The 12477-nt window shown below is 45.9% G+C and overlaps 1 protein-coding gene across 4 annotated transcripts in view; it reads right to left on the bottom strand.

Annotated features, from left to right (window-relative positions):
* The window catches only part of LOC134910095 (ATPase family AAA domain-containing protein 2-like), a 611116-nt gene that overhangs the window by 199187 nt on the left and 399452 nt on the right, over nt 1-12477 (bottom strand). For all 4 annotated transcript variants that reach the window (XR_010176115.1, XM_063917736.1, XM_063917735.1 and 1 more), the window contains exon 12: nt 4967-5152. Coding sequence is in view for 3 of the 4 variants with exons in the window: in XM_063917736.1 (XP_063773806.1) it covers nt 4967-5152 (186 nt within the window). In the remaining variant the exon portion in view is untranslated. The remainder of the gene's footprint in view (nt 1-4966; nt 5153-12477) is intronic.

The following is a 12477-nucleotide window of genomic DNA, read 5'->3' as shown; positions in this document are numbered from 1 at the left end:
TACACGTCAGCCCCTACATCTGAGGCTTCCCCAGGTCAGCCTCAGCCCTCAGTTGTGACATCTTGATGAAATCTGTGATATCACTCCCCTTAAAGAATCCACCCATGGGGGTTCGGATTCGACAGGTTGGGAAAGCACATTGCAGACCTGAGTACATGGGATAGACTCTTCAGGAGAAGATATACACTCTGCAGCACAGGATACAGAGCTATTAGACATGGTAATGTGGATATACTGTACACACAAACACACACATACAGGAAAATGTCAGACAAAGTTTCCCCAGAGTACCTTCAGAGACTCACAGAGTATAGGGAGCCAGCCCCACAGCGCCCCAGCGAGCAGTTATTATGATAACAGTCCGGCGCAGACTAAATAACCCTAATAGGTTAAATAGTACTAACTACACTCTCTCCCCCCCCCCCCCCCCCCCCTGTCTATAAAACCCCGGTACCGCAGTAAGTGGAGTTATGTTGAGGGTCAGCGCTCCCTGTCAGCGTGTATCAGCGTTCTGCAGGGAGAAAATGGAGCTGGTGAGTGCTGGATCCGCTCTGAGGAGAAGCCCCGCCCCATGAAATGGCGCACGGCTTCACGCAGATTATGTTTATACTGGCCTGAGGTTTTTAATGCTAACAGCGGGATTAGCCCGTTGGCTACATTACCAGTGTCAGGGTGATCGCGCTGGCCCAGGACGCCCCTCAGTCGCGTCTACAGTAACCTGTTGCTGAGATTTCATGGAGCGCATCCTGACAAAGCTGCGCTCCCACCCTTGTACCGCCATTCCCGCCGGCGACCCACTAACCGGGCTGCCGACGCTGAACTCACCGCTCTTCTTTCTTCTGGCTCTGTTAAGGGGTGGCGGCCGTGCTGCGGGACTGATCGGTCGCCTCGTGGGCTTGCGATCAGCACCCTCGGGAGCTCAGTGTCCTGTCAGCGGAGATAGAGAACCATCAACTTCAAGAGTTGGTTCCTACTCCCCCCCCCCCCCGTCCCCCCCCCAAGTCCCATGAAGCAGGAAAGCTGTTGCCAGCAGCTTTCCTGTACCTAACAACTCTTAGAAAAACAATAAAACTAGAAAAATTCCTAGGAGCTCCCCTAGCAGTGACCGGCTCCTCCGGGTACATTTTCTAAACTGAGTCTGGTAGGAGGGGCATAGAGGGAGGAGCCAGCCCACACTATTAAACTCTTAAAGTGCCAATGGCTCCCAAAGGACCCATCTATACCCCATGGCACTAAATTGGACCCCAGCATCCTTTAGGACGTAAGAGAAATTACCATGCTGTGAAGTTTTCTTCCAAATCAATCCAGTATAAAGCCCAGAGCAGGCTCCCAAGGGTCAAAGTTATTCCCAGCGTATACCAACGGGAGGTCCGACCCGGAACCTCAAAACTCTTACTAAATCTTCTGGGATCCAGTGGTCGCACTGTGTGACGTTGTCGTCCAAATCCATCCAGTGGAAGGCTCAGAACAGGCTCCCCGGGTCAAAGTTCTGGCCAGCGTACCGCCCTCTTCCCCTCCAAAACCTGGCCAGGATCCAACTGGATCACCTTGCGTTGGTTTCGGTTTCATCCAAATTGGTGCAGGGGTGTGTGAGTGCATAACCGGGCAGACAAACATATAAACAGACCAATGCATTCTAATGAGTTTTAATTGAGTGTGATGTCTTTGTGTGAATAAAGGGCCTAATTCAGCAAGGATCGCAAAGCAGCAAAAATCGCAGAAAATGCGGAAAATCGCAAACTCTGCACCATATACCACAAAAACTGAGGGGAAAAAATGCAACTTCTGAGACGAAGCAAAAACTGCGTATGCACTACGAAAAGTAGGCATATAGGGGGCGTACTAAAGGGCTGGACTCGAAAAAACTACGATCAGGGGCGTGTTGTGGGCGTATGCTGATGTTCGGTGGGAGGTGCATATCATACTTGCCTACCTGATCCTCTCCATGAGGGAGAAAATGCTCTGTTCCTGGACTTTCCTGGTAAGGTATGATTGCCATTACCTGTGGTGAAACACCTTCCTTTTTCTCCTTATGTTTGCTTTTGGTGTTGGAATTACTTTAGGCATCCATAAACATCCAGAGCCAGTCCATAAAGTGTTTCTCCCCCCCCCCCCAACCCCCCCCCAATATCTTCTTATTGAATATTAAATCGAACATACAGGCAAATATACGTCTAGAGACAGTGGGGGTCATTCCGAGTTGTTTGCTCTTTATTTTTTTGTCGCAACGGAGCGATTAGTCGCTAATGCGCATGCGCAATGTCCGCAATGCGACTGCGCCAAGTAAATTTGCTATGCAGTTAGGTATTTTACTCACGCCATTACGAGGTTTTTTCTTCGTTCTGATGATCGTAATGTGATTGACAGGAAGTGGGTGTTTCTGGGCGGAAACTGGCCGTTTTATGGGTGTGTGCGAAAAAACGCTACCGTTTCTGGGAAAAACGCGGGAGTGGCTGGAGAAACGGAGGAGTGTCTGGCCGAATGCTGTGTGTGTTTGTGACGTCAAACCAGGAACGAAACTGACTGAACTGATCGCAGATGCCGAGTAAGTCTGGAGCTACTCAGAAACTGCTAAGAAGTGTCTATTCGCAATTTTGCTAATCTTTCGTTCGCAATTTTGATAAGCTAAGATTCACTCCCAGAGGGCGGCGGCTTAGCGTGTGCAAAGCTGCTAAAAGCAGCTTGCGAGCGAACAACTCGGAATGAGGGCCAGTGTTTAGACAAAATTTTACATAGAGCAAATAAGAAGAAACATTAAACAATTGAATGGAGATGAGAAAAACACTCAGAAGGGATACCAAGAGGGGAGGGGTGGGGGGAGAGTTAAGTGTTGTCGTCTCAGTATTGTAGGTATTGATGAAAATCAAGCAAATATATCATATAGCACACGAAATAGGGGTGTATAGGGGTCATTCAGACCTGGTCGTACGCAGTCGTTTTTTTTGCACTGCAGCGACCAGGTAATCGCCGCCTACAGGGGAGGGGGTAATCGCTGTGCACGGGTGCGATCGGCTGTGCAAGTTTGTGCAGTTTCTGCACAGCCCAGGACTTACTCAGCCGCGGGGACGACCAGGGCCGATGCTGACGTCAGGAATCCTCCTCCCGAACGGCTGGGCACTTCTGCATTTTTCCGGACACTCCCTGAAAACGGTGAGTTGCCGTCCACGAACGCCTTCTTCTTGTAAATCTTCTTTCAATCGCCGGTGTGTCAATCGCCGGACCCCTACGCTTTTTGTCCCCTGTATTTTTGGAACCAGGACCAGGCGCAGAGCCCGGTGCTGGTTGTTTAAATATGGGGGAACCTCTATCATTTCCCCCCCCCCATATTTTTGCAACCAGGACCGGCTCAAAGAGCCCGAGGCTGGTTTGGCTTAGGAGGGGGGACCCCACGCAATTTTTCTTCGAAAAATAAACACTTTCCCATCCCCTTCCCACTGATAAACATGCACGGATTTCATGGATCCCTGCATGCCTATCCAAACACGGGATAAAAAAGCAGGTCTGTTTTTTTTTTAGCACTTTTTCACGAATTGTATTTCAGCACGGCAGTGTTTGGCTATTGTCGGCAGTGTTTGTGTTTTTGTACTTTTTAGTAAATTACCGATTTCTACCAAATTGCAGGCGTATTTGACCGATGGTGTATTGATTCATGATTTTTTCCTAGGACTTCCAAAATATTACGAATGCCCTCATCACTGCCGAGATTTTTGCTTAGTAAATTCCCGACATGACACTTTGAAGAAAAAACGGCATCTCGGTCAAAATCGGGACCTTAGTAAATATACCCCGAAGTCGTGTATGCCTTATTCAACCTACACACATAGGATATTATGTTGCCCATCAGAACTGATTTGGCTGTTTGCCCAAAAAAGGGGAGGGTCAGTAGTAGAACAAGTCTGATTATTGGTACTAAAATCCTTCCAGCTATTTGTAAGCATATTCTTAAATTCAGGAGAGGTAAGAAGGTGAGACGGGAATCTCCAAGAGGCACGTAAGGGGCTTTCATCAGTTATACCAAGATCAAACTATTGTAAGGCATGGTCCGAGACAGATATTGGTTCATGTCCCATGAAGTGGTTTAAAGAAATTGCTACATAACTATTACATATACATGTTAGTAAGCATAATACAATGGGGGTGCCCCAAAGGCTATTAGATCTTTCCTTATGAAGGTAGAGATGCACTCATATTTGAATTGAGCTGTAATGTGTTTTTGCATTACCTATATAGAAATATACAATGAATGTTTATGTTTCTACTTTTAAGAAATTCATTACATGCTGATTGAGAAATATTATTACAAAAGAAGACTGGGAAATGCAAAGTGCTAATATAATACTGTATCTCTCCTTACTTATATTCTATAGTCATTCACTCCAGTCCCTGCACAAATGCAGCATGCAATCTATATTTCCTCTCACATGGACACACATACACACTAGGGTTAGTTTTCTGTCAGAAGTCAATTACACTACCAGTATGTTTTTAGAGTGCGGAATGAGATTAGACCACCTGGTAGAAAATAATGCAAATATGGGAAGAGCGTACAAACTCAATACAGTTAGGTAGTTGGTCAGTGATTTATCTCATGACCTCAGTGCTCTGAGGCAGTAATGATAATCACTAGACCAACTGTGAGAATGATACCAGAAATACACAGAATGCCAACTGTTGGGTATCATACTAAGGGGGAGATGTACTAAGCCGTGATAAAAGTGGAGAAGTGAGACAATGGAGAAGTTGCCCATGGAAACCAATCAGCTGCTCTGTATACTTTTACAGTATGCAAATTATAAATGTTAGGCTAATGCTTATGGGTTGACATGGGCAACTTCTCCATTGGCTCACTTCTCCACTTTTATCACTGCTTAGTACATCTCCCCCTTTGTGTATACTATAAGTTTGACTGAGAAAACCCTTGTTTAAAGACAGTCAGCTTATTTTAATTTTATTATTTATCTCTTACTTCAGAGGGCAGATCAAAGTAATCCATATCAGATGTTGCAAGCAGAAGGACTGGAGACAAGGAGGGGATGTTCTTAAGTAATGTGATGAATGTTGCCTCCAGGGTGCAGCTAATAGTTTCCCACCACAAAGGAATATCTGGTATATAAAGGATGCTTGGCGCAGTTCTTTTTGCTTCACGAAACACCTGTACAGAAAGGAAGGTTCCACAATCAGTCATATGTACTTTACAGCACTCCATTCAGCTGTACGTCTCTCATTTATATTCATGTACAGTCCTGTAACCACCGTACAAACTTCTCTGATTACTGCTTTAGTATTGGGTCACCAAAAGGTCCACATTCTCAGCCAATTTTTTGTGGCTATAGTTAAGAGACGGGCACAGCATAGAAAATATATACAATTAAAGTGACATAGGACCTAATTCATGGTTGTAAGTAAAGCAAAAAGAAAAAAAGTAACTTTGTGTCTGGAACAAACCATTTTCCAAACAAGGGAAGCAAATACATTTATGGCCCTCATTCCGAGTCGTTCGCTCGTTCTTTTTTTTCGCATCGCAGTGAAAATCAGCTTAGAGCGCATGTGCAATGTTCGCACTGCGACTGCGCTAAGTAATTCTGCTATGAAGAAAGGATTTTTACTCACGGCTTTTTGTTCGCACCGGCGAACGTAGTGTGATTGACAGGAAATGGGTGTTACTGGGCGGAAACACTGCGTTTTATGGGCGTGTGGCTGAAAACGCTACCGTTTCCGGAAAAAACGCAGGAGTGGCCGGAGAAACGGGGGAGTGTCTGGGCGAACGCTGGGAGTGTTTGTGACGTCAAACCAGGAACGACAAGCACTGAACTGATCGCACAGGCAGAGTAAGTCTGGAGCTACTCTAAAACTGCTAAGTTTTTTTTGTTCGCAATATTGCGTAAACTTCGTTCGCACTTTTAAGATGCTAAGATACACTCCCAGTAGGCGTAGACTAAGCGTGTGTAACTCTGCTAAATTCGCCTTGCGACCGATCAACTCGGAATGAGGGCCAATATTTTTTTCTGTGCAGGATAAATACTGCCTGCTTTTGCATGTAGCCACGAATGTTAGACAGCTTTATTTTTACACTGCAATTTAGGTTTCAGTTCAAACACACCTTACCCAAATCTAAATCTCTTTCCACATGTTACATCTGCCCCACCTGCAGTGCAACATGGTTTTGCCCAGTTGCTTGCTTTTTGCTTTACTCACAAACATCAATCACGCCCATTGTGCAATAAAAGTGACAAGATATTTAAAAAGTACGTTTCAACTAAGGTTTCCTCATACCAAAAATAATTTGATATTTATCTATATAAAACAAAAACCCTCTTTCTGCACTGATTGAAAATAGAGTAATAGGGTAGAGATCACATTCAATAATTAGGATCGGCTGCCTTATTACACTAGGTTCCCTGTTATGAGAAACCAAAAAACAAATATGCAGTATTAGTGTAACTGGCACCTTGTGGTGTTATAACACCCCTATTTTTGTGACAGAATGACCTAATGTCAAATAAAATATTGTTTAGGAAAACAAACAATATGTTCCAATACGCAAAATTTATAAAAGAGCATCTGATACTGTATTGATATACCTGTCCATAAAATGTCAAAGTCGAAAAATATCCTCTTACATATGCCTCGTACTAACCCCTCATGCACATGCCCGCTGCACGTGCATGCGCCCTGCCGTGCGTGCACATATCCGCAAATTGCGTAAGATCGCTCCCGCGATCACGCGCGGTGTATGCGCATTTACGGTAGAGTTTGTGAGCGTCTAGCGGGCGACTCGATCATAACATATTTTACCCACATAGTGTGTTTTATAGTGAATATTCCCCTTAACAATGTTAGAAAGTATGTTTAGTGTAAACGGTTCTTGGACAGAGAAATTCCTCTTTGCATGATAGGAAGGGTCAGATAAAGGTAGAACGGTGGTGTCTAGTATCCAGCTGTAGAGTTTTTTAATAGTAACATTTCGGTGTTGGTTAGGAAGAGATTGCTCGCTCCTGCGCATAGTTATGTACAAAATTAGTTTATAGATATTTACAGTATTTGCTGTTCATTACCCATGCGGCGGGAATCCTAAGGATACCTCCCACCTGAGCAGTTGGAGAAAGACACAGCCCACCTGTTCGAACCCACCTATGACCTTTTGTTATAATGCAGAGACACATTCCTGTGTCCAATGAACCATAAGATTATAGGGACCATTGTATTGTTACTGTATGTTGTGTATATAAAGACCACCATTGCCTGTCCAGTCACTCACTCTCTCTGCAAGGTTTTCATATTGAAGGCTGAGGGCTGGATTCAGGACGCGCCTGCGAATCATTCCCACGTGTGTAAGTTCTCTGTAGCCATTTTGTTATCCTCTGTGTTTGCCATATGTTCTCATTGTGTACACATTCTGTTTTCTTGTATTTGCGATCGTTCGCTATTGTTCATATTTTTCTCGTTATTCTGTTTAGATTTTTATGTTAGTTTTGTAGTGTATAAGCTGTACTGTTTTTCCCCTTTTTACTCAAATAGAATCATCCACTGGGTGTTAGAGCCCAAGTGGTTTTTGTATCCTAACCAGGTCTTGTGTTTTCACTAGTTACTGTAAAGGGTTTACTGAGCGTCTCAATCAGCGTCTCATATTACAAAGGTTAACAAACATTACATCGTTATATTTCATTGCCAAGGTTTAAAGGGTAAAGCGTACCCTTAAGGTGTGTTGTTACTAAGGGTTACTGTGTAACATTCTGTGAGCATGCGTGTCGCTCATGCGTCGCGCCCACGGCCTAGCGTCCGCTACGCTAGGTGCGTACCCTTACGGTACACAGTGCGCCAATAGCGTACTTAGTCCATAATAGAATATAGCTTAATGTTTTTAGGTAACAACTGACTTTATCAAAAACATTTCAACGACCACTAACATCCAGTGGTGGTCCACATAAGAATAGATGTACAAATATTTATTTTGAGAACTCCTCCTTCAAGGATTGTAAGTTGGAGGTCAGATCACAGCAAATTTGATGACCCAACGCGTTTCGTCTCTCACAGAGACTTCGTCAGGGGTACATCTTATTCGAGTAATTAGCCTCAAACAATCAATGGTTTCATTTGCTCTGGGATATTAACATCGGTAAAAAGTGGATCATCCACTATGAGTATGTCACACGCCAGGGGCAGCGGCCGCCGCGCTTACCCCTGCGTGTCCGCTGGTCCTTCTGGCGGTCCCCGCCTCCGGTGGTCGCTGGGTCCCAGCATCTGGCGGCGCTGCTCCCGGCGGTTCCCCGGAGCGCGGGCCGCCATTGCGCCCGGCTGTCACGTGGGTGGTGGGCGGGTGACGTCGCTGGCTCCCCTCCACCAATCGGAGGAAGGCGGGCAATTCAAAGGTGGACGCCGAACAGAGCCCGGCGCCTGAGTATCGTCTCTCCTTAGTGATAGACTCCAGTGCTCCCTTAGTGCAAGCGTGTTCCCTGTTTCACAGTCTCCAGTGTTACCAGCCTCCAGTGTGTCCTCCGTCTCACAGTCTCCAGTGTTCCCAGCATTCAGCGTGTCCTCCGTCTCACAGTCTCCAGTGTTCCCAGCATTCAGCGTGTCCTCCGTCTCAGTCTCCAGTGTTCTCAGCATTCAGCGTGTCCTCCGTCTCGCAGTCTCCAGTGTTCTCAGCATTCAGCGTGTCCTCCGTCTCACAGTCTCCAGTGTTCTCAGCATTCAGCGTGTTCCTCTGTCACACAGTCGCCAGTGCTTTCAGCATCGCTCACAAGCTTCTCACCACTCAGTGTGCTTCAGCATCGCTCATACGTTTCTCACCACTCAGTGTGCTTCAGCATCGCTCATAAGCTTCTCACCACTCAGTGTGCTTCAGCATCGCTCACAAGCTTCTCACCACTCAGTGTGCTTCAGCATCGCTCACAAGTTTCTCACCACTCCGTGTGCTTCAGCATCTCTCACAAATTTCTCATCACTCAGTGTGCTTCAGCATCGCTACAGGGATTCTTTAGCATATCTCACAGTAATCACCAGCACCTTTCTCAAGTCCTGTCTTTCAGGAAGATTCCAGTATCCGTCACGAGCTCTGCCTACCGCTAAAGTCCTGCATGAAGAAAACCTATATTCGGCCATCTCTACTTCGGCCCAGCTGTGGTTCCCCTTCCCGGTCACCGGAAGAACCCCCGAGTTCACAACACTCTCAACCCAGGTCAGTGATAGTGTACATAGCCAATAATGCCTGGACAATCAGGAGGAATAAAAGTGTGGAAATTATGGAATCAAAAACCCACTGGAGATTCATATAATTCACAACCAGTATCACATGCCGATTTTTAAGATTGATCAGGTTGTGAATTATATAAATCTCCAGTGGGTTTTTAGGTACTTTACGTCAACCTCCTGTAACAGTTCAAACCAGTCCGATTGGAGGAACTGCAGCACCAAATTGAGATCACAAGGTGCCTTTTAGAGGCACAAAGGGAGGTTGGATGTGCAGAACATCTTTCAAGTACAACTGGAACTCAGGGAGAGAAGCCAATTGTTTCTGAAAGAAAATAGACAAGGCCAAAATCTGTACTTTTATGGAACCTAGACGTAGGCACACATCCACTCCCAACTGCAGAAAAAGCAGGAAACGTCCCAGATGAAATTCCACCACAGAATATTGTCTGTTCTCACAACAAGAGACATATTTCTTCCAAATACGGTGGTAATGTTTAGACGTTACCCCATTCCTGGCTTGGATCATAGTCGGGATGACCTTGTCAGGAATCCCTCTCCTGGCTAGAATCATCTGTTCAACTTCCATGCCGTTAAACGTAGCCGCGGTAAGTCTTGATAGACGAACGGGCCCAGTTGCAGAAGATCCTCGCGCAGAAGTAGAGGCCACGGATCGTCGAGCAGCATCTCGAGAAGATCCGCATACCTGGCCCTTCGTGGCCAGTCCGGGGCAATGAGGATTGCTTGGACCTTTTCCCTTTTTATTCTTTTTAGAATTCTTGGGATCAGCGGAAGTGGAGGAAATGCGTACACCAGCTGGTAGACCTGCAGAGTTGTCAGAGCGTCTACCGCCACAGCTTGTGGGTCCCTCGACCTGGAACAATGAGCTTCTTGTTGAGTCGATATCCCCACCGACGTGTCAACCACCGGAACACCTCCGGGTGAAGGCCCCACTCCCCTGGGTGCAGGTCGTGTCTGCTGAGGAAATCTGTTTCCCAGTTGTCTACTCCTGGAATGAAGACCGCTGACAACACCACGGCTTGTTTTTCCACCCAGATGAGAATTCTTGACACCTCTGACATTGCAGCTCTGCTTTTCGTTCCGCCCTGCCGGTTTATGTACGTCACTGCCGTCACTTTGTCCGACTGGACCTAAATGGCCTGATTCAGAAGAAGAGAGAAGGCCTGCAGACGGGCTTTGTATATAGCCCTGAGTTTCAGGATGTTTATTCGAAGGATGAATTCCTGGCGTGACCATCTTCCCTGAAACTGCACCCCATGGATGACAGCACACCAACCTCTGAGGCTTGCGCCTGTGGTTAGCAGAATCCAATTCTGTATCCCGAACCTCCGACCCTCAACTAGGTGAAAAGTCTATAGCCACCAAAGGATGGAGATCCTGGCTTTTGGCAACAGACAGATCCTCTGGTGCATGTGAAGATGCGATCCGGACCATTTGTCCAACAGATTCAGCTGGAAGGACCTTGCATGAAACCTTTCCGTACTGAATCGTAAGAGGCCACCATTTTCCCCAGAAGGTGAATGCACAGATGCACCGAGATCCGGGTAGGCTTCAGGACAGCCCGAACCATCGACTGGATTACCATAGCCTTTTCCAAGGGAAGGAACACTTTCTGAGACTCTGTGTCCAGTATCATTCCGGGGAAAGGAAGCCTCTGTGTTGGTTCTAGGTGAGTTTTTGGCAGGTTCAGAATCCAACCAAAATCCAGGAGTAGTCTGTTTGAGAGGCCAATGCTGTCAAACAACCGCTCCCTGGACGGTGACTTTATCAGAAGATCGTCAAGGTATGATCTGTTTGCGGAGTAGAAACATCATCTCTGCCATCACTTTGTTGAACGCTCTCGGGGCGTGGAGAGACCAAATGGCAGGGCCCAGAACTGGTAGTAACAGTCCTGCAGTGCGAACCGTAGATAAGCCTGATGAGGCGGCCAGATCGGAATGTGAAGGTACACATCATTGATGGAAGAAAAAATAGTGAATTGCGCTCCCCAATTAGGGTGTATATCACCAATTGTAATGTCCGTCCAATTTGCAAAGGATTGTACTATATTCACTGTTTCACGTTTGGGTATCTTCTCTTGTATCCGTTTTCTTTAGATACCTCAAATGAAATTAGAAAGATGCGCCTTTCATAGCGTAAAACAGTTTTTTACATTTATTATAAAACCATAAAGTTCATAAAATGACATAAAATGATTTATCCACCACCATACGGAGTGACTGCGTACCAGAGTGGGCCTATACAAGGCATATGTCTCACATGAAAGGGTTAGTCCCGGGTATAACTCCTCCACGGTCCAGATGTCAAGCCCTTTAAGGTTCCACGCTGTATCAGTCTCTGCCTGTATCCACCAACGCGTTTCAACAATCAGTCTTTGATATCCAGAGACACTAAGAATTCCAGATTACAAAAATTAATAGAGGCGCTCATGTAAAACCACACACCAAATTTTCATGGGTTCAATAACAACCAAGAAAAAATAGATTTAACAATAATCGGTCTGTGTATTTATTAATGATAATACTCTATATATATTTAAAAACACACATAGATAATATATACTTCAATGAATGTAATATATATAAATAAAATTCCACTGAACATTCGTATTCTGAAAGCTCAGAAATGTAGCAATATGTTGCGGTCCTTTAGGAATATTGTTGTCACAGCTGCTATATTGCTATAATAAAGATTCCCCGTATAGATGGATTGTATAAAGATGAAATTACCTCTCCATAAGGGCTGGTGAACCCGAGCGTCCCCGGGTAAGTCCAAAAAGTGCCCAATCGATGGTAAGTCTGGAGGGTACTTGGCGTATTTACAATGTAGCAGCCAGCCGCTGATTGTATTGTATTCACCTGCTGGTATTCACCCAATTGATGTTATGCAGACAATGAGGGGCAGCGTGTGTAATACTGCTGAATAAAACGCCGTCTAAATAGTCCAGCTGTGTGGAAAGCTTCCTTTCAATCTACCTGGACGTGCACCGTCCGCCGGTAGATGACGAGATGGAAGATGCTGGAGACGGTGATCGTGGCCTCGCAGCGTCTGCGGCTGGATGTGAGACTGATGGGCGGCCGTTCTTGGCTGCCGTGGGTAGATGCAGGGTAATGTAGCTGTGGCCTGGAATCGTCCTGAATGACGGTGTTCAGTGAAAGAGCAAAAAATGGGAGGAGTCCTCCCATTTTTTGCTCTTTCACTGAACACCGTCATTCAGGACGATTCCAGGCCACAGCTACATTACCCTGCATCTACCCACGGCAGCCA

This window comes from Pseudophryne corroboree, chromosome 4 (assembly GCF_028390025.1).
Source record: "Pseudophryne corroboree isolate aPseCor3 chromosome 4, aPseCor3.hap2, whole genome shotgun sequence".
In the NCBI taxonomy this organism is placed as follows: domain Eukaryota; kingdom Metazoa; phylum Chordata; class Amphibia; order Anura; family Myobatrachidae; genus Pseudophryne; species Pseudophryne corroboree.
This window is presented reverse-complemented; position numbering and strand designations above follow the sequence as displayed.